The sequence below is a fragment of the Polyodon spathula genome, chromosome 4, assembly GCF_017654505.1.
Source record: "Polyodon spathula isolate WHYD16114869_AA chromosome 4, ASM1765450v1, whole genome shotgun sequence".
NCBI lineage: Eukaryota > Metazoa > Chordata > Actinopteri > Acipenseriformes > Polyodontidae > Polyodon > Polyodon spathula.
The window spans coordinates 34,137,072-34,160,149 of NC_054537.1; the positions used below are offsets into that span (position 1 = coordinate 34,137,072).

Below are 23,078 nucleotides of genomic sequence, written 5' to 3' on the forward strand. Positions count from 1 at the left end.
AAAAGTAAAGGGGTATTAGACAGCCAAGTAAGTGAGTTTGATTTTATTTTGTGATATTTAGCCAACTTTATCACTACATGTTACAATTTGGCAGCATGCAAAAAAAATAAAAATGCAAGCAGGTGGGTGCAAGAACACTTTGCAGAGCGATGTCAATACCTTTCCAGATGATGAGAGGTCCTTTAGACAGAGCACCCTGAGAGTTCTTTACCAGGTAATACTTTAAGTGCTTCTGCTTCTTTGGCTGGGTTGCCAGTTTAAGGTTGATGTGATTTGAAAACTCTGTGAAGTAGCGGAATCCTTTCTCCCCACAGCCTACACAATTTCCTGAAAATCCTGTTTAAAATAAAATAATAATATAAAAAAAAACAATTAACAGACGTTTTTATAACCTACTTTAAATGATCTAGAGAGTGCCAGATCCTAATACTGTTGCTCTAAAAATGTATTTATTGGGGACCTCATTTCAGGGTATTTTTACTTGTATGCAGTAAAATGAGTAAGAGGGACAATAGGTCTAATCCCCCCAGCTGGATAAATACAGAGAATCATATCTGCCATTGTTTAGATCATTATATCTGACCTATCAGCTGATCAATATTAAAAAGGAAGTGTTTATTTCTGATAAAACATGAATTGCCTATTTCTTTTTTTATTTCCTGACAACTACACAGCTTTATTTATATTAATCTCTGCTTCATCAGTAAGTCCCAGTTTACCTGACCAATGATTATGTTAATAATTAAGTGAACTAAAACGGTTTTGTATTTTTTTTATTTGCACAGTTGATTAACATTTAAACATAATAACCAGAGATTATGTAACAAAGGGAACCATTTGACATCAATACACATCAAAGACTCACCTAAAAGTGCATTTTTTCCATTGTCGTCCGGCAGGAACCTTTTGTCTACTGCACAGACAAGTATGTGCTCGGGGATATTTGGTGACTTGGCACCAACCAACTCGAACCCTGCCGGGACTTCAATCTGCTCCATATTCACAGACACCAGCCGCAAGTCCCTACCAGCCTGACAGAAACCTGCATAGAGGGATGAAAAGGAAGATTATAGGATGATTATTTATCAATGTGGCAGCATAACCCAAAAAAATGCAACCAGTGCATGGGGTGGCTTTATTTGTGCCTTATTTGACTGGCTAATTTGAGGAATGAGTTTGTAAATGGTCAAACTCAGAACAAAGGGCAGGGGATCTCGGGTTAAAATCCCTGTTCATTTATGTATTCACTGTGTCCACTTGGACAAATCCTTAGACCATCGTGTCTTTCAGTTATATCGAGTGGTACAACTTGTCTGCAGGTGACAAAATGTGCTTCTGAAAAGCACTGAAACACAGGGAGATGGGTAAACACTTCAAGGATAATCCAACCATGACCCATCTATTTCCTGTGTTTTCACAGCTGTTTTAAACCTTAGGTGCAGATCAATCAAATCAATGGTTTTCCAAAGGTCATGCTATGAGCAAGTGGCTAAACTGAAATGTAATTCCCAGTTGTATGATACATCTAATAAGCCATAGCATCCATTTAGAAAGAAAAGAAAGAGAAAATAAGATGTATGAATCAATTCTGGTTTCATAGTTACCATCCACAGTGCAAGACCCTTCGGGGGCTGGTTTCTCCGTGTAGGGGATGGGAGGACTATTGCTTTCTGACACGTCTTCATCCTCATCCTCCTCCTCTTGGTCCACTTCGTTGGTGACCTGTTCATTCAGAAGCTCCTGGTTACCCCTCTCTCGGTAAAGTAGGGAAAGCTCCTTGTCCATCTCCTCAATCTTTGGCTTGACATCTGATGAAGCAACCAAAAGTCTCTTAATTCGATCTGCTGAGCTAGCCTATTATACACATGCCTCACTGTCATTCACAGAACACAGTTCACTTGAAGATTATAACAGTAACTTGAATGATGTATTCTGGTACCTGCAGCCATGACCTAAAATGTCTCACAAATCCACAGTCATTAACCATATACAAAAAGTGACTATATTTTGTTTTCACAATGAACTCTGTCTAACATATGAGAATCTTTAGCTTTAGTCCCAGCTCAGTGATGATACAGTACCTTCCAAGTTAAGAGTTTGCTGGTCAAGGTAGAGCTGAGAGAACACAGGTTGAGGGGTGACACTGTTGGAGCGGAGAGATGCCTCGATGGAATTGTGAAGAGCCTCTTCAAAGCGGGTTGATTTCAGTTGCCCAGCGTACGAATTCCCCATTGTCTGGGTAAAGAGAAGAAAAAAAAAAACACAAGCACATACAAAACCAGTTAGTCTAGTTTTAAACAGAGGGGTCAAATTCAAATGTATTTATTTAACCAGGATAGAACCTTTGAGATATACATCTTATTTCAAGGGGGTCCTTGCAAGAGAAGGCAGCAACAACTAACAATATAAAATCAATAAATCATTTAAAACAGGACAAAATCAATTCAAACAATCATTTAAAAATGTATACCAATAAAACAATAAACAAGTAAAACAATTTGAATTTACATGATCCTGGTCGTAGTGAATATTGACAGGATTTGGAATCCTGGTATTGTGAAGAGGCTGTTTTTATGTTCAAAGGCAATTAATTCCAAAGATGAGATGCCTGATATACAAAGGCATGTTCACCCAGATTAGAGCATACATTTAGGAATTTTAAAAGTAGGCACATCATTTGATCTTAGTGCATACATAGGTCGAGTTACATGTCTCTAACAGATATAAAAGTAACCTGGAACATTTCCACTAGCCTTCTACTCTCCAAACTCAGCATGGCCCTCTCAGCATTAAACACCTGTATCACGCCTGACACCTCTAGAAAGTTTCTAGAATAGAGTCAGCAATAGAGCCAGTACAGCTAAAGTGAAATTTCTAAATATTCCTATAATTACATTTTATTTAAAGCAAATTGACTACCATTTTGAAAAAAAAAAAAAAAAAAAATTACATAAGACAAATTAATAAATAATGTTACATTTTTGTGTAAATCTTTGGTTCAGGGAAGGGATACAAGTCGGTTATGATCGGTTCGGTTTTTTATCAACTCTCTCAGCTGTTTCTGACATCCAACTGGTTTTGGCAAAACTGAAATGAAAGCTTACAACTGAAAAACTGGACTGAATTTGTGCAGCTAAGGGAACAGGACACCATTATTAGTTACACACATGATGCTTTTTTTTTTTCTGTAACTGTGACAAATAGAGTACTCTGAATACAATGTTATTGCATCACTCATACAAATGCATTATACAATTAGACACAATGTAGAAATAATAAAAATAAATATGTATTAAGAAATATTAAACTTTTTTTATTTATTATTTTTCTGGTACCCCATTGTTGCCGTGGTCCATTAGAAGTCATGTGCAAGTCACATCTGAGTCGGACTATAGCTCATTTCCCAAACTTCAATTATTTAATAAACCTGCCGGCTTCAAAGCGTTTGGCAGCATTATAAAATAGCCTCCGATAAGGAAACACTTCTAATTTAAAATGTCATATAGATTTATGTAAAAAAAAAAAAAAAAAAAAAAAAACTAAAGCTAGAACTCAGGCCCGCAGCAAGCTCCCAAAAATCATGCAAAATTCTAATTTATTATGCTGGTTTATTAGAGCATGCTACTATAATGTGACTATAAGGCCCATACACTGAATTCAATTAATATGCCAACAGAATGCAGCAACATTGTAAGACAAACTAAACAAGTTTCAATGTATCCACAGCAGAGTAAGCTACCTTAATAAACTGAACTGCTCATAAGCACCTAAATTAAATTAATAAAGCATCGACCAGATATTTGCACTCAGATTCCACACAGTAGTCTACAAAGCCCCTTTGAAGTGCTAATAAGCAGGGTCTTTCTGAAATTACTATCAGGAATCCCCTTCACTTGTTTTACAGCTTCGCTCAGTTTACGGCTTATTAAGTGTGACAACGGTTTATCAACAAACCTAAAAAAAGCCAGCCCAAGACATCTAAACACCCAGACTAAGTATGAAGCCGCAGTTATCCCCACTGAGGACTGTCGGCAAGTTTTGTCATATCTTTTGATTAATGTTAATATATAACAATTATTAAGTTAAGGAAAGTGTGCAATGAACTCCTGAACATGGTGCCGCTTAGTGCGGAGACTTGACCGCTTTTTCATTGTACAATTATTTTGGATTTGGTTTCGGTTCGGTTTTATCTTTTGTCAGTATTGTTTGGTTTGCAATTTTATGAAAATGCTGGTTTTGGTTTGAAAAACCGTTGCATTCCACAGATCAGGGAAAAAAGCCTCTTGTTCTTACCAGCATATTTTAAAAGAGTTACAATTGCAGAATCCTGGCACCCATCCTTCTAGTCATTCTATTTACTTCTCTTATTCTGGATTACTTTTTTATGGAAACACTAGCAAGTGGGGTACTTGAAATCAAAATGAGGTGGTTTTGTTTCTCTACATAACTCCTGTCACCTACACCTACCTTTTTTCCACCCCCACCCACACGTCAACACATCTGCTCCAGTTCGGCGCATGTAGCAGGTGGCTAATGTGCCAGGGGATGAAGTGAGAGGCACCCCGTGAGACATGCCTCTTCACAAGGGAGCAGAGTGCTTGCTGAAGTGGCTCAATAGGCTGAAAAGCTCTTCAAGCACAGCAGCCGCTTACGACAGGCCCAACTAGTCACACAGGTCAATAGCTGCGGCCACAAGGCCTATTCCTGCCACATGCTGTCAATAACGGATTCATTTTTCACGATTTCACCACCCCCACAAGCAAACACATTTAATAGTATCGGCTGCTAATTTAGTTTTACTCTTTCAGCAAGAACAGAAAGATAACCCTGAGGTAATGCATGAAATAAAATGCACAAGAACATGATGAGTGTATTGCTCTACAGTTTTGAGCAGCGTTTTCTTTCCTAGATCTTTGCACAGTTTTGCAGCATTGAAAAAGCTAGCAGTTTACTATGAACCCTAATGTTAGATATGGGAAAACCAGTCTTCTACTGCCTAAACCTTTTAGATCCTCATCTGTGAGGCTTAAGTACCTAATCAGCATGTAAATTGGTGTAAGTACTGTAGCTTTGTATTAAATAACTTGTTAAGGAACAAGTTGGGTGAGCAGCTTGATGCTTTGTGTGTTCAAGTTCCAAGGAAGGTATGCTGAACTTTCTGCATCTACTTTGTAGGCTTCAAACCACAAAGTAAAACAATTCAAAGAATTAAAATCACCACAGCAAGCACAACGTGGTTCTCCTTTTGAATTGAATTTGGCAAGCAGTGAGGTAAATGAAGCTGTCCCTGTTGATCCAACACCTACATACTTGGATCACTGATAACTTAGTAACACAATGCAAGGCTTGCATTTCCACAAATACAAAAACAAACAAAAGATACTCTAGCTTGATTTAACTTAAACTCTCTAAAATCTCTCAGATTTGCATATGTATAGTTTTAAAATAGTTTCAAATACAAAATAATGCAAACAAGCTCCATAACCTTATATGAATCACACACTGGTGAACTATTTTAAGAAGATTAAATATTAACCGGTTTTAATTATTCATTGTCTGCTGCAGACTTAAGCTCCTATGTTACCAATTACCTGATATCCTCTACTTTATTATTGCCAATTCTTACATTTGGAGGTTTTAAATGGATTGATAGAGATAACCGCCATCTTTTATATATTACAGCTAATATAAATAATTATGCAGTATTACTCACAAAAAGAGACAGTACATTATTGCATGTCAATTCACAACAATCATCTGAAGCAGAGAAGCAGACCACTAAGGACATTTCCTCTGTATGGCTTTGTCCCTTCCAAAGGGCTCTGTTGCATTGAACAATGTTATCCATGCCCCAGTAGTGAAAAGATGGTTGCCCTGTCTACCATTGTGTTTGACCAATCTTTAAATGTGCCTGTGCGATAAGTTGGCTTTGTTACAGGGGGTCAAAGATTAAAAGACCAGGGCTCTGTGCAATGAAGCAGAAAGCATTTTTCTGGCACGTGCCAAGTCCCTGGGTGCTTGACCTTTTGCTTCTTTCCTACCAAGTGTAGAGTTCTGAGGCTAACCTCCTTCTTATCCTGAACAACTACAACACTAATTAACTTCCGTTGTGTGTTCGTGTGAAAAACCCAGTGCCACTACACTAAAAATTCAGAGTGACTCAGAGAGCGATACTAACTTGGCTAAATATGGGAAAAAATAATAAAAAAAAAAAGACTCAAATGTATTAAGAGTTTGAATGGAACTGGTAAGAATATAAATAATATTTTATACCTCCCAATCTATATACAGTGCTCACCCTTTATAACGCTGTAGTGGGGAGCCATAGTTACAAGACCGTGCTATTTGTGTTCCGCCTTATAACGAGTATAAAAGGGCTACTGTAGTGACATTATGGAGCAAATGGGAACCACGACTCTACCGTACTATAACCGATTCTGCACTACAACAAGGCGTGTTATAACAGGTGAGCACTGTATTAAACTCTGTCACGTCTGTCTTGGTCTTACTCCCCAACTTGCTCACACATATAGAACAAAATTACAAACTTTTTTTTTTCAGTGCACAGGCCTAGTCCTTAGGGACTCTTAAATTAGTCAAATCTGATAAACACGGTTACTATGGACAAACATCACTACGGAAATTAGCTACATATCATGACACAACTAAATGTTAATGTACAAATCCAGCCAACAAAAGATTTTGGCACATTTTACTGTAATAGTACAAGCTATTTGTTTATTAATCAGACTGGCAGCTGCCAAGCAGATTACATGACGTATTATTTTGGATTCTGTAAACTAAAACTTGAATTAATTAACCTGTGAATGAGACCTCAAGAGATTTAGGAAAGCTTGGTGAAAAAGGATCCCCCTTGCTAGGACAAAAGAACAAATTAACATTCACTATTTTTGCTTTGACTGAGATAAGCTTCTTTGGACAAAGTGTCTACAGTATTTCTTTTTTTTTTTTTTCTTTAAAAGCAACTCCCGAGGGCTTTATGGGGTGCTGTTCTTTTGTAAAAGAATTAAAGTATGAAACCACAATTTGCTTCACTGCTGACCCAGACTATATGGCTTTCAGCCTCTTCCAATTGTGTCTGGCAAACTGCCAAATATTTCTTCCTCCTAGAACCTGCCCTGGGGAGAAATCCAGAATTACAGTGGTCTCCCTTTTTCTCATTGTCACCATGCCTCAGGTGCTTCAACAGACGCCTGCCTGGTAAGAGGCCAGCAGTTTCTGGGTGGCGCAAACTAAGCTGTAAACTGAACCTGGTATGTGGCAATGACTGCTCTAACACTGGGCCCTATAGTGCTGCTTCTATTACAGTGCACCGGTAATGAATAGCACTTTACAAAATGCAAACAAAAACCTTGATAGTTTTATACAAATCATGTCAGAGTCAGAGTAATACTTCCAAGCTATAAATGTAATGCATCACTTGCCGTTTTGGGCTGGCTACACAGTAGTCACCAAGACTTAAACAATTTTACAAAATGTAGACTATTCCAGGTTTATTTGGTATAATTAACTGATTTATGGACCTGGTCAGAAGTTTACTTGATTTAATGTAATAAATAAGGACATAGTTAGAACAAAGACCTGGTCTGTAAGTGCTGGAGCGTGCCTTCCAAATTAACTGAATAGTTTATTTATGAAAAAGTAATATTTTTTTTTACAATCTTCAGTAATGTAAAGGCAAAATCATCTGAGAATTAGCAGTATATTAGAATTATCGTAAATCACTAAATGGAATCCATTTAATATATTTTCACAGACAGAAATCTCCTAAAGAGTCTCTCATGCACTGTTCGACGCTTGAGTTTCATAACCTCGGCTCTCAAATTATATTAAATTCAGTGATGATACTTGGATCAATTGAATTGACCCTGCTGTGGTTCCCAAAGAGGGTCTCTGTTACGAGAGGATACAGCATGTCATGAACCACGTGCCAATTTTTGTAGGAGCTACCAGATTACCAAGGCCAAATGGTATATGCTGCCATTGTTCTTATCTTTTAAAACACTGCTTGTAACAGGTGCCAGTGGAAGGTTTATCCACCCCACCCCAACCTCCAGCTATGGCTAAAAGTGGCAAATTGACAAATGACTTCTGCGATATCATGATTACACAATGTTAAATGAAAGATCTAAATGATGTCTCAATCCTAAAATTCTAGGTAATGCAAAACTTTCAGCCATGGCTGTATGCTGATTAAATGAACAAATAAATATGCTTTGCCTACCTTTTAAGTTTTGTTTAACCTTCTTGGAACATTTTCACCTCTGTGCCATAGAGTAATGATTAAAGCAGACTTGCAGCTACTTCAGTTCGTAAAGCCCTGCTTGTTGAAGACAGAGCCTTATCACCTACACAAAGACACAAAGAGAGACCAAAGTGGAGCATTAGCATTGTCCGGTCTGATCACTTTGCAGTCACATCCTTCCAACCCTTCCAGAAAATCTATATCACAACCTAATTCTATTATTTGCTTTGAAATAAATTATAGCTAATCATTCCTATTGTAGTAGCAATGGCAAAGGCTAGCAAAAGCAGTTTCTTGTGAGTTTTACTTTGTAAAAATTATTTTATTCCTTTCACTTAATTCAAAACGGGTTTATGAGTTTACCTAATTTCACATTAATTTAGATGTACAGTAATAGCTTTAATGCCAGAATAAACAAGAATGCACTTTTTTCATACCAAGACACTGTCAAGTAAAGCACTGAAAATATAGTATTACTGAAAATGTAAAATTTGGGAACTGATTTGGGTTACATAATCAACAGATCTAAATTCCACCACGGTTTATAATAAAAGCCCAAAAGTTTATAGTTGTCTGTATGTCAAATTTGCTGCTGCTTAAGACCAGTTAATCAAAATGATACATTTATTTATACCCACAGGTTAAAAACATTTTTAAATAATGAAGATTTTCTATCTTTGTTCACATTCAATTGAATAATTTTGGATATATATATAAAACAAGATACATAAAATATGACATAGTTACATCATTTTCTGCAAATTACAAAAAAAATTACAATTGGATTTTTTAAATAGGGTATTCACAATTTTCTCTCTGAGTAGATCAAAATAACAGTGTGAAGTCTTTGAATGTGAAAGTGAAGCATTTGGGTGTGTTACTGTTGTATTCATTTCAAAAGAATCAGTCATTTGCAAGTCACAGGGAAATGTATAAAACAGAGCATTATGGCAAGTAACAGAAACTCATTTGAAAAGACCATCCAATTCAGTTGCATCCAATCAAAATATCAGTTAATTACCAAACCCCCAAAACAGCTGATGTTTGCAAGACTCACAAAAAACAGTTGTAAGGTCCAGTCTAAGTGTAGTAAGATGCTTGCACTCTATCATCGCCCCAACATTTTACGCCTCTAACGGCCTTCAAAAATAAAGGATTAAAACCAAATTTTCTTAAATAAAAAAGTGCAATTCATACAGGAAGGGTAAAAAGAACTGGGGTGAAAAAAAGCACCAACAATTTAACAATAGTCTAGCAACGCGAAATCCTTTATCCTTTATCAAAGAAATATATGGGATATTCTGTTACAGTAACACATCCACGTTGTTAAGCCGTTTTCCAATACAAAAACAATCCTGACCAAAATGATAAATGTGTGGTACCTGTAAATATAAAACTTCCCAAGGATGCAAGCAGTTTCACACAGACTTTGCTTTCTGTTCCTCAAGCCCAAAACACTGTGATTTGTATCATGGTTGTACCACACCACACTTCACAACCTCCTCTCTTTCAGTCACTAAAGCCACTGCAGTTGCTATGTGTAAATCGCCGGGTCTGTGCTCACTCACTCACTCGTACACTCACACACTCCTCTGCTCTGCAGGGCACAGCACATGCTTGTCCGGTACAGATGGTCAGTAAGGTCAAGCCTCAACACTCCTCTAAGAACCACAAGGGCATTAATGAAAATGTGGTAACTCAATCCAAATGGCTACACAGAACCAGTCCAGAGTTTTGCTTCCCTGCCTCGCACTCCACACTTTGCTGACTAATAATGACATATTAAATGCATTTTGGACTAATTCGAAAGCAAGGCAATACCTTTGCCCTCAGGCTCTAGAACCTCTGTTCAGTAAGCACACATTCTCTTCAATGATCCCCTCCACCCCCACCCCTTTTGTTGATCACTTCATTTGCATAATTACTTACACCCAATAAAGATGAAATGTAACCAGAATGCAAATGCTTTTGTCAATCTGCAATACATTGAAAATACTTCAGAAGTGAATTGTTACAGTTACATACACACGTTTTTTACATGAGCTAAACCTGACATACAAACCTTTTTTCAGTACTTAAAACAATTTTGTAAAATGTAGGGTTGATTTTTTTTTTTTTTTTTTTTTTTTTTTTTTTTTTTTTTTCTAAATATAATACTTTAAAGTAAAGGTTGACTGTGTATGTCAAGGAATTTACTGCAATATATTACCATTATAAAGCATCATGAACAGTTGATTTAAAAAAAAAAAAAAAGCTAAAGTCCTACATTACTGTACATACCAATAATTTTAAATTATCTGCTTGATTTTGATTCCAAATGGAAACAGCAGGGAGGTAAGCGATCAACAAAGAATTTAAAAAAAAAAAAACCTGCTTCAGCCTTCAAGTTTCCACCATGGCTAAATATAAAATATGAAATAACGTGCTCATTCATTAACCCCTCCAGTAAAAATAAGCCCAGCGTATGAATCTATTAAAACCAAGTATACCTTCCATCACATGCCACACAACTGTCAGTCTTCTCGCACCAGCAGCAACCAGTCCAAATTTAAGGCATCCCAGCAGGGAAGCAACACCACTAAAATGAAAACCCTCACAATCCAGTGTTGGCTCAATAACTCGAGAGGCTGTCCACACTAATTCTAGCACTCTGCTCTGTCCTTGTTCCACCTACATTGTACACGATACTCCTCAGGTCAAACAGAGATTGCTTGTTCACTGCTTCATGCTGCAAGACCCCCACCCACCCAAATCCCTCCACCCCCTACACACACCCTCCCCCTCTCTCCCTGCCTATCCTCATTTCTACCATTTGCTCCAGTTCACTTGGGACTCATCCATCTTGCCAGGCTCACCCTGAAGTGACAGCTGCTCTTAGGAGGACCAAACTGCTGAGTGAACAAAAGACGACGACATCTCCTCCAGCTACTCTGGGGAGGAAGAGAGAGACGAAGAACAGCAACTCCAGCAGAAAGACACCCTCCCTGATGGATCACAAGATCGTAAATCTCAGTCCTCAGTGAAAAACCACAGCTTCACTCTCCCACTATGGTTTATTGGGGCAATTTCAATTGTGGGCGACCCTGACAATAACAGAATGCTCTCCGAGGAATGTGTCACCAGAACTTGCCCCTGATTTCATGAGATTCTCTTCAAGGGTGTTGGGTCGATTTAGTTTCTTTATTTAAGTGCCAGTAAATAAATCATTTGTGGAATGAATTGCTATCTAATTTTATCCAGTCAGTTACTTGGTGTGTGGTGATAACAATAATAATATTATTTATTTATTTATTTATTTATTTATTAGCAGGCGCCCTTATCCAGGGTGACTTACAGTTGTAACAAAATATCACAGTAGAAAGTATCACATTACAGAACATCACATTACAGATAAGAGCAGTTATAAAGCACAATAAAGTCATTAGCAGATAAATCAAATGAGGAAAATAAAGAATGCAGCAAATAATTACATTTAAGAGCGAGTTCGACTAAAAGCAGTTATTAACTTACTGTAAAAAATATTTGCTCATGAGAGTAAAGTCTAGTAAGAGCATGTACGATAAACGGATGAGGATGATTTCAAATAAGAGCAATTGCCAAAAAAAAAACATTAATATGGATACATATAAGAGTAAAATCAAGTTTAAGATACAGGAAATAGTTATAATTAAAAGCAGTAGTAGAGTACGGCAAAGTATGGAGCAGGTCAGTGCAAGTACAAGATGATGCAAGTACTGGTACAATTGGGTGCCATGTAGTCCAATATAGTCGAGAGTTGTGAGGTTTACAGATGCTGTCTAAACAGATGTGTCTTAAGGAAGCACTGGAAGGTGGTCAGGGACTGAGCAGTCCTCTTATCCACGGATAGGACGTTCCACCACAGAGGGGCAAGGGTGGAGAAGGAGCGAGATCTGGAAGCAAGGGAGTGGAGGGGGGGAGGGTACAGGTAATCTGCCGGTAGTGGAGGAGCGGTTGAGGCAAGAGGGGGTGTAGACAGAAAAGACATTCTGGAGATAGGAGGGAGCAGAAAGATCAATACAGTGATAGGTGAGTACAAGAGTTTTGAATTGGATGCGAGCAGCAATAGGGAGACAGTGCAGAGAGCGGAGCTGTGGTGTAGCGTGGGAGAAACGAGGAAGGGAAAAGACAAGGTGAGTAGCAGAGTTTTTATGAGCTGGAGCGGACGGATAGCAGAGGTAGGGAGGTCGGCCAGGAGGGAGTTGCAGTAGTCAAGGTGGGACAGTGCCAGGGCCTGAACTAGGAGCTGTGTGGAGTAGTCGATGAGGAAGGGGCGAATTCTACATATGTTGCTGAGGAAAAAACGACAGGAGTGTCCCAGAGTAGAGATGTGCCGAGAGTAGCAGAGGGAGAAATCAAGAGTGACCCCGAGGTTCTCGGTGATGTATGCTGAGTAGCAATCAAATGCCCTTACATATGCAAAAAAAGTAAAGTATACATTTTGTATATTAATAATGTAAAATACCTCTCTTTCACCTTGGTTAAGCTAGCCAAAATTACCTTCAGCCATTTCAGCACCACCATGCTAAGTGCTATGACTTCCACAGTGGGCCTTTTCTCTGCTTTTGACATACTGTAGTAATGAATGATCAACCGATTATTCTGAAGGTAGCTTCATCTGATTCATTGCGGCCCGTATTAATTACTTTGTAAAATGTAGCATGATTCTACATGACTTACTGCAGAACTGTACATAACACAACTACATATTTTTTAAAACACATTTTCAGCTTTTCACAAAAAAACAACACATGGTTTCAAACTATTAGGCTTAAATAACTTATATTATAAACACCTGCAAATTGTGAGAAGAGTTGTAATCTATTTGATGAATTGTACCACGTGACTTCAAAATTGCTAATAAACCAACTTCAAGTGCATGGGTGAAATTAACTCTTCCAGTTGTTATTTTTTTATATATACACACACACACACAAACACACACACACACATGCACACAAACTCACAAGCATTCATTTTCTGTTCCTTTACTCTGAGAAGCAGGGTTGCTCAGATGCTGAATAGCTCTGTGGACAATGTAACATAACAAGAGTAACTGGTCAACAGAAAAAAGAAAAGAAAAATAAAAGGCGGCACAGAATGCAACACTGCTTGGAAAACTGCTACCAAGAATTTCACACTCAAAACAATGGGAGGCCAGAGTGACAAAAAGTAAAGCAAAGCAAACCCAGAAACTCCAGACCAACAAGGAAGAGAACTATATTAAAAAGATACATAAAAAATATATTAAAACATATCTAATGAATGCAACGCCCTGGAATATTACAACATTTATTTAACTTATAAAGTTTTATTTAAGTGCATACCAAGAAAATGTATGCATTTGTTCACTTCCCAAGATTTTTTTAACCGAATTTTATTTCCAGTATATGATGAAATAACAATATAAAAATATATATTTCATAACCTGTACAATCCAAACACTACTTAAAATGCCGCAAATCTTAATCTTTATAACAGTTTTTAATTAAAATTTTAGCAGAGGGATTGTGAGAAAAAATATTTTACATTTAAAAAGTACATAATTTAAGCACCATCTAGGTGAAACAAGGACATTGTAAGAATAATCCGCTATCTAAACATGACAACTATTTCTATTCAGATCCTAAAACAGTGGGGAAAGGACATAAACACAATAGCCTAATCACAGAGGTACACATATCAAGAAGGGGTTCTTCTCACTAAATGCTCCCAGCCAAGTTGATTCTTCTGTAGGAAAAGCAGCCAACGCAGCATCTCAAATAAAAACTACACCTACAGTAGCAATGGCCTCACCTAAAGAGCACATTATTTTTTATTTACAGTAAACTCCTGACATTGACACTGCAATGTAAGCCTAGTTCTACATGAACTACTGCACTTTGAGGCTTTGAAGACATTTCTCGAAGAACAATGGGAATGTTTTGTATGCAGAGCTCCGCCCCTTCCTACCCACACCTCAAATCACTGCCCCACCTCGTCATCCCTGCCTGAGCGATCAGAAACAAAAGGATATATTCATCTCCTACATCAGGGCCAGTGCTGAAAACTGGTTAAAATGTAATCCATTCAAATTTCCTCCAAAGAAGGCTTTAGCCTCCAGTAGATCAAGTGCTAGGATGCAGGGCCCTTTGTCTTTTTTAGATTACCAGGCATTATTTTTATGCACAAGCTTTCCCTTTAATTTTGTGGGTGTAGGGTCCAGATCCTGTGCTACAGCGGCCTTGGATAAGGGCATTCTTCTGGTTCCAGTACAGCCAGACAAGGGATACGAATTGCTGTTACATAATGGGATATAGAACGAAAATGAGGGAAGTGTTCGTCATTCTTTTTTCACAGTACAATGTTTTCTATTGGTAAAGTACATTATCATACACATATTAGATTGGACCCACTTACATACTGTGTATCAGGAGGTCCAGGAGTGGACCAGCTTTGGGGGTTATCTCTGCACCTTTCCACACGAGTAGATAAGACAAATTGAGCTATTGTACTGATTGTCTCACACAGACAGTAGAAGCAACCACGAGACAGCTGTCATCCCTACTCCCAAACCCTAAATTCAACCTGCAAAGATATTATTAGTGACATATGTGTGTGGAAGAAATCTTTTTTTTTTTTTTTTTTAATTTAACTACGAAACACAAAAGAATTTTTTTTTTTTTTTGCATGAATGAATCCAGCTTTAAATATTTTAAAGTATTTATAAAAAGCAGAACTATGTAGAGTTAATCATTTCCCTACATCTACCCATATTCATTGAAAACAGTACTGGAGGCATTTTATTGACAAGAGAATTTGTTAATCAATGGGAAGTGTAAGACAGCACAGTTTGTTTAAGCTATGGGAAGCAGATAGTGTACTGTAATTGGCTCTTCTGCCTCCATCACACATCTATCAAACAGAAGTAATCCAAAATTTATGAATAAACTAACTTTCCATGTATTTCTCGTCACCCGGGATTAAAACCATGCCCCAGTGTCGTTTGCTAGCAGGGTGGCAGGCCATGGTCTAATTCCCTTATAAAAAGCTGTCAGCTACCCACTGAGCTCTGAAGTGCAAATCCCTCTAGTGAGGATGCCAGATGACTCCAGAACCCAAGCAGGCTTCAGTGAAGCTAGCAAGACAAAAGGCAGTATTACAGCTGAATGCCATTGCTGAAGTCAGCACCAGAGACTGGGATCTGAATGAGCCAAAGACAGATTAGCCACGGGAATCTAAAGGGGTAATGTGGGGGTGACAAAAGGGGCATTTGGGCAGCTGAAGAAGTCATCATCATCATTAAGATGCTGGACATTTACTGTCCAGTTATAAAACTTATTTTAAATTGAGCAACTTAAAAGGGCAATAGAGGCTGACGGGGGGGGGGGGGGGGGGGGGGGGGGGGGGGGGTTATATATCACCAGGGATTGCAGCCAATTCATTAAGGGGCTGCAAGCTTTTGTCTCTCAACACAGCTGATTGCTGACCTCGTGGTACACTCTGATAATCTGACTAGATTTAAGGGAAAGGCATTTAGTGTTAAAACAGATTTCAAACACAGGTCAGCACCTTCTATTAACAAAGGCTTCTAAACACCACCCTCTAAAAGGATTTTCAAAGCAGACTTACAAAGTAAAACATATTTCGCCGTAATGTTTTGTCCGATTTACAATTTCATTAAAACAAGAAAAAAAGATTCTGTGTTATCTACAATGAAAAGGAAATGCCCAAATCAAGATTTGGGTTGGGTTGCCACGTGAACAGGTTTGACCCAGACAATCCGGAAATTGGCATCTGTGTCCAGGAGGCAGAAAAACAAGCCTGGGCGGCCTAATGTCTGGTTTTAAGTGAAACGCATATGAAACGCCAATCTTCCTTTAATATTTTCTTTGACACAAATTAGTTGCTTACAAGATTTCCACTATTTTATTAGAAATGTACTGTTTAGTACTGATCTGTACATTCTACTTTGAACATATCCACGTGATGTAAACAATCCAATACAGCACTGAGCTAATGTGTGAGTCAGTACTTGCAGGATTAGGTCTAAGAATCCTTCACCCTAAACTTGAAAATACAAGTGAATACGGTGCGGTAGAGTGGATTGCGGTCAAGGCAGACAACGGAGGAAAATTGCACCAACACAGGAACTGCAGTTCAGTGCTTTCTGCACACTTTTTATTTTTATTTCAAACAGACAAGATAAATTAAGTTAATTGCCCATCGCTGATCCTAATTGCATTTCATTCTTGCAGTCACCTAGTTAACATTTAAAGAGAGATAGAGATTTGGAAAATAAAAAAACTAAAAGTTTTAATTATAATGAACTAGTGAATTTCATGGGCATGTATTTCTTTACTGTTTCCACTATGGCTTACAAGTTCAATTGGTAGAAATATCACCAGCACAATACTGTGTATATTACATGATTACTGATTTGTACCGAGATCTGGTGGTATACAGATTACCACCAATTATATTACAGTATACTGCAGTTTTGACAGACCTAGGCTCACTGAGAAATATGTCCGGGTTTGGTCTGTGGAAAAGGTAGCAACCCTAACTTGAGCCTACTGCAGTATAATATCAACACACTTGATAAGTCTTAGAAACGTAAGACCCTACTATTGCATGAAATATCTACACCATTAGTTAAATTACTTAACTGGACTCTCATTATACAAGAACAAACCTTGATACAGCTTTCTGTAGACAACGGAGTTTATTATACAGCACCACTGGGGAAGCTGCAGATTGTTGAATTAAAATGAGAACAAATAAAAATGAATCCTTGGAAATACAACCAGGATCTATCTTAGAACAGAATTATCTGATATTTATTTAAAACTAACTGATCACATTGATATCGGTAATTCCCCATATTCTCGTTCCCCTCCCAAATGTTGACCAAAATCCAATTTCCAGTCTAACTGCTGTGATAAAAGATTGCACTATTTTCAAGTGAGCTGTGCAGATACTACTTTTCTGTCCATTCAGTGTAATGTGTTGGTTTTAAAAAAAAAAACATTATTAAAGAGACTAAATTGTTGGCTGTTTTTCCCCATTTTTTATCCCTGTTTTGCTAACTATCATATGTACCTGTGGTTCCTTCTTATCCCAATATTAGCTTAACCTTTGAAATGAGCTAATCAATAGCTACTAGGAACAGAGGTCAGTATGACCTTGCCAATTCCAGCATTCCTGTAATATTTACACAGAACCTGCTTACAAATGTGCTTCAGCAGTCCTAGTAGAGGTGTAAAATGCCAGTGCCAAAGCCACTGCTGCTGTGGCTTATCTCTTTTCCCTCAATAGCCCAGGGTAGTCCTTTATCTGACAAGAACCAACTCGTCTGCACAGATAGCTAATATTTTACGTAAAAAACAAAGCCACATTGCTTCCTTTCAATTGGTTACCTTGCATTGTCAGGGAAGCCATTTTCAGAATCAAAGCAATCCTTTGACTAAATTTACAAAGGTAAATTGAATGGGGTGAGGGCTGGGGGGGGTATATCTATGGCCCTACAATCATACAGTATGTGGCTTAGGTTTCAACTGAAATTGGTTTATTATTCTAGTATTATTTAACTGAAATACTAAACATGTAATAAAGCAAATGTGTACAGCCCAAGCTGGCAATAAGAACACAAAAGCCCAAAAGTAACTAGAGAAGTACACTGTCGCTCTAAGTAAACACAAGCTTTGCCCTCATTTCTTATCGCTTTGCACCAAAGTGCGAAAAGACAACATGCCCATTAGAGTTAACAAAGCATGTGTAAATTATCTTGGGAAAAGTCTCAAGAATGCACAGTCAGCCGTTCCAATTAAGTGCAAACCAGAAGATGACACCCAGCCAGATCATGAGCAAAGGATCCATCAGACGATGACGTTCATTGTACTCACTTCATTAAGAGTCAGGAGCGCTCATGTTTCTCGACTATTTAAATTCGAACAGCTTCATCAAACTTCCTCTGTTGTTGTTGAAGCCCCTTTTGATATTACTTTCTTTTGAAGTACAAAAAGAATAAAACAAATTGGGATAGCCTGATTTAAATGTCTTCATACCACTATTTCCAGACTGGTTTCAGTTCAAAATTTAGCAAAACTTGATACATTGCAACTTATTGAAATGTGGTACCTTTCCAACTGTATACAAATAATAACAACAGTCCGAGACTGAATTTGATAATTCAAACCCAGACTTAAGGACTGTGTTTATAAACGTTTTATCAATTGCAAACAAAAAAAGTCATGGAAAAAGGTTTCATGAACATTAGTTATGTTATTGCCAAAATGGTTTCAATTTTGAGAACAGATAAGGTGGTGTGCTAACATAAAGTATTTTCTATTATTGTAAATAATATTTACATAACAAACGTATAGACGTCATTATTTAATACTACTATTTATATACAACATTAACACTACTTTTACCAACAATATGTTTGACAGCAAAGGCACCTGGCTGGTACAGGGATATTTTAATAACTGTAAGGTGACCTGCCACCAGTGGGACAGCTATCCTCTGCCGAGGATTTAAATCCCTGATAAATCCCTAAAACCCCCAGCAAATAGCTTTACATAATGACATTTAACAGAAATATACTTTATACATGTTTCTATTATACAATGAAGGAATTCCAGTTGTTTAGCTCTATCACCTCCAAATATAGCGTTTGTTTGAACACAAATGAAAGCTTGTGGTGGAGGCACAATGCAGCAACAGAATGGGGAATGATAATAGATCCTCTTCCCAGATTCAGGGAATAACTCAGGAGCCCTCTACCAGCCTTCAATTCCTTTTGTTGTTACTATGAACCTTCTAGGGCAAACCGTTTAAAATGCAATTTAGGCAAGCTTATTAGTCATGGTTTGTAAAAGGAGGTTTAAAAGCCATGTTTAATGCAACACACAACTTAACAAAACATTCACCCTTATCAGATGACAGGAGCAGGTTAGGGTCAAGATCAGCCACATGGTTTTATGAGGCTATTCTTTTGTTACCAAACAACATCGGCTATGAAATTAAAGGAGGAAAAAATATTTTACATGTTAAGTGCCAGTCCCCAAAAGCTGTATTAACATCATTAACATCTTAAACAAAACAAAACAAAAAACAATTCTAATGCGAAATCTCAGTACTTTTAAAATAGTTGAACGAGACATAGCTTCAGTGCAAAGTGTTTGTCTATTTGATTATATAGGATTTAAGGTTTCTGTGTATTGCCATCAGGTATTTAAAGAAACTGGAATACTACGTTATTATAAGCCTACATTTAAAAAAGGACTACCGTTTCATACTGAAAAAAGCACACATTCTACAAAATAAAATTAAAAATCTCTCTGCAAAAAAAAGATTTTTGCATCCAGTACCAAGAAAGCCATCTGTTCATCTTAATGGAGGGTTGTATCCATAGAAACCAGTTTTCATGTAGCATTAAACATTTATTTTATTTTAGATTAGTTCTTTAAAAATGCCCTCAAAGTGAACAGCAGCAAGTTCCTAAAAGGAACCTCTCTCCCTCTCTTCCCCTGAAGGGGACAAACGCAACTTGAATGCAGGTTAACGGATGAAGTGACACCTTGACAAAGAAGTTCCTTCTTGACCAGAGGAAATAATCCCTTGCCCACTTCCTGCAGAGACAGGAGGCTGTGCTTATCCATCATCCCCTCTTCCTGACCATTGCTTCCCTGAAGCTCCACATCAGTACAACTGACTGTCAGGTCCTGGCAGGAGGGGCAGTCTGTTTTTGACTGATGGGTATGAGGCTTGTCTGTGCCAAACAGACAAAAGAAGAAAAAAATACTGGAATCAACAGAGTCTGCTTTGGGCAGCATTTTACAACCTAATCACTTTTTGTGGTTGTTGTTCACCGACCCCTCTTCAAGAAAGGCATCCACTTGAAAAACACAAAATACTCAAACCCGGTAACTGAAAAATAAATGCACTGGTTTTGTTAGGGTTAGGCTAGTCTTTTCTGTCAAATAACTAATTGAATGAATCATGCGGTCAAAGTCAGTAACACTATTTTATTTTCCAATTAATTTTCAGACTTTGCAGGTAAACAGGCAAAGCGAATGCACCGCTAAGGACAAAGTTTTGCCTAAATTTTAAGACTGAGACATCATTTAGATATTGTATTTAACATCATGTAATCAAAGAAACTACAATGTTATACCATAAAGGTCTACCGGAAGCCACACTAGCAGTAGTATTTCACGTTAGATTTCAAAAAGTCACATATATTTTTCATTAAGTATATGGAAAACTACATAGCGGTATGTAATTGTAACTTTATGAAGCAAAATTAGTTAATTATATAGGGTGATGGAAAACTTTTGGCCATAGCTGTAATTAGACTTGTCATAGTTTGTTGCGTGTGTTTCGTGTTACAATGTATTAATTTTAATAATGTAGCTGGCTTAGGAGGCAATTATACTATGATATTTTTTTCACTGAAAATAAATATGATTCATTACCATTAAACATGCTTTCTGGTTTACTATATATAACACTGATGTCACTATCTTGTTTAAACCACTGACAGAACAGTGGGTGTGGCTGGCTTGAAAATAACTATTGGCACAGCTTCTCAATGAAGTTGCTAGACGCAACTAGTTATGGCCACATGACTGATACTGGGAGCTTATCTGTCAGTATAGAGACCTTGAAGATTCAGCCCTGCACTTCACAGGTAAATATTTGGTCTGTGGTTTATCAGTGGGTGCTGCTGGGAGTCTGGATTACCTCTTGCAGTTAGATGTGCATAGACTAAAAACACAATACAAATCATTTATATACATATATAAAAAAAAGGCTTGGTTTACATGAAGCCAGGCTCTGGACCTGGTCCTTCAAAGAACGTCCATGACCTTATATTCCAAACAGAAACTATGACTTTAAATAAAACAGTACAGTGAATAGTAAATGGTTAATTGCATAACCTTACTCTTTGAATGTGTGGTCTAAATGACACCGGGGTATCTACTGGTAAGATTCAAGTGCTCACTCATTCCAAGGATGAACAAGCTAAGAAATAAACCCACAAGCTATAGTCGTACAAAAGCAGGGGAGAGGAAACAAAGATGATGTAGAAAATAGAATTTTGCAAAATAAATTGCAATTTAAACTTTTACATAGTGTGTATTACTAATACTATGCATACGTGCAGCTGAAGGAAGGTTGGGGAAGGTAAACTGAGCAAATGTGATGCTATTTAAGTATGTCATGTTATTTCTAAGGGTTGATAGAGGGGAATAAAACATAAATTATATTTTATTAAATAACCGACGCCAGCATTGGGCAGTTTTTATTTATTTTTCTCTTGTGTAATTGCCAGATAGTAATCAACAATGTTGGCCATTGATTTGCACACTGACTGTACTCTTTAGCAAGCATAATTTAAAACCTTTAAAAAAAACTAAATGGGTACCAGGCAGAGTTTCTTTCATGGCAGGGCTTGCGTGTGTGAATTCTTTCCAAGTGACCTTTTAGTTGGGAGGCTGAGTCCTGGTCATCTTGCCCTTGGACAGGCAGTAATCGTCTGTGCAAGAGGGCGATGAAAGAGTCTAATAGCAACTGCTGGCTGCTGGCCCATTCCCCCTCAATCCATGCTGGCAGTACAGTCAGGCTGTCTGTGCCAGACTCCAGTCTGGATGGAACACTGACCTTGCATTACCCGAGACTAAACTCTTTATTTATTGTAACTGTAAGAGACTGTTTCTGCAACCCTGTTTTGAGTAGAGTGCTTTACTTTTTGTTCTGTACACACCGTTGGTGCCTAAACTTAATACACCTTATTTAAAACTAAATTGCATTATCCCAGACATACACTAGCCTCCAAGATTGGGAAACATGAATATACAGAACAACTGCTTTATAACTTCTTGCAAACTAAAGATAGAAGTACATCCTCTTCAAACTTAGGCAAGATTTAATAAGCAAGACATCCTACAAAAACAGTGTTCATAAAAATCAGTATATAAAATATTGGTGAGGTGATGCAGCTGACAGATTATGTAATCTATTACCTATAAATCACCAGAGGAGCCAAATATTTTTTTTTAGCCACACTGGTTAAAAATATAAATAATCAACATAAATTAAGGCGACAGAAATATTCTATTTCAAATGATCTTCAAATTATTGGGGTACACACGTCACTGCTTGACTGTAACTAAGCCTGTAACTCAAACAGTCTAGACATTTTTTCTTACTTTCTGTTTATATCTATTACTCTGTTTGATATCCTAGATATTTTTCTTGACTGTTTAAAAAATATATAACATAATAATAATAATAATAATAATAATAATAATAATAATAATATTTTTTTAAAAAGAGGAGAACAGTAGTTTCTTAGTGGAGCATAATTTTAGTAGGAAAGAGATAGAAAAAATACAAAAGATGACAAGTAAAATGGCCACTAGAATAAGGGCAGGTCTAGATTAGGTTTAATACTGGTCAGAATCTTAATCTCAACTCTTTAGGAAAGTGGCACAATTTGACAACCCAATATATAGCTAGGTGTTAACACACACGATCAACTGGAGGGATTTTAATCCCATTCAGGTTGGTACTAGAATTGTCTCCAGTAACACTGGATACTGCAGTATTCCATTTGCAGCGTCTTTACCATGGCTTTACCAAGACCCCCTACCAAACACACAAACAAACAGAGTGAGAGATTACTTTAAAAATATATCTGGATTAACAAGGATTGTTTTCAAACCTCACTTGTAACACAGTTCCTGTATCCAGGCATTTTAATTAAACTTGCACTACAGTGGTTGGCTGCTAATGTTCTTATATC

General features: G+C 37.4%; 1 protein-coding gene across 7 annotated transcripts in view; it reads right to left on the minus strand.

The window, feature by feature from the left end:
- LOC121314451 (GREB1-like protein) overlaps window positions 1–23,078 on the minus strand; it is a 60,299-nt gene that overhangs the window by 25,102 nt on the left and 12,119 nt on the right. For 6 of the 7 annotated variants that reach the window (XM_041247743.1, XM_041247742.1, XM_041247744.1 and 3 more), the window contains exons 2-6: window positions 8,246–8,369; window positions 2,082–2,235; window positions 1,605–1,808; window positions 866–1,042; window positions 160–336 (exon numbers count right to left, since the gene is read on the minus strand). In XM_041247743.1, coding sequence (XP_041103677.1) covers window positions 160–336; window positions 866–1,042; window positions 1,605–1,808; window positions 2,082–2,232 — 709 coding nt within the window. In that variant the 5' untranslated portion in view covers window positions 2,233–2,235; window positions 8,246–8,369. The remainder of the gene's footprint in view (window positions 1–159; window positions 337–865; window positions 1,043–1,604; window positions 1,809–2,081; window positions 2,236–8,245; window positions 8,370–23,078) is intronic. The other variant, XM_041247738.1, reaches the window with a different exon arrangement.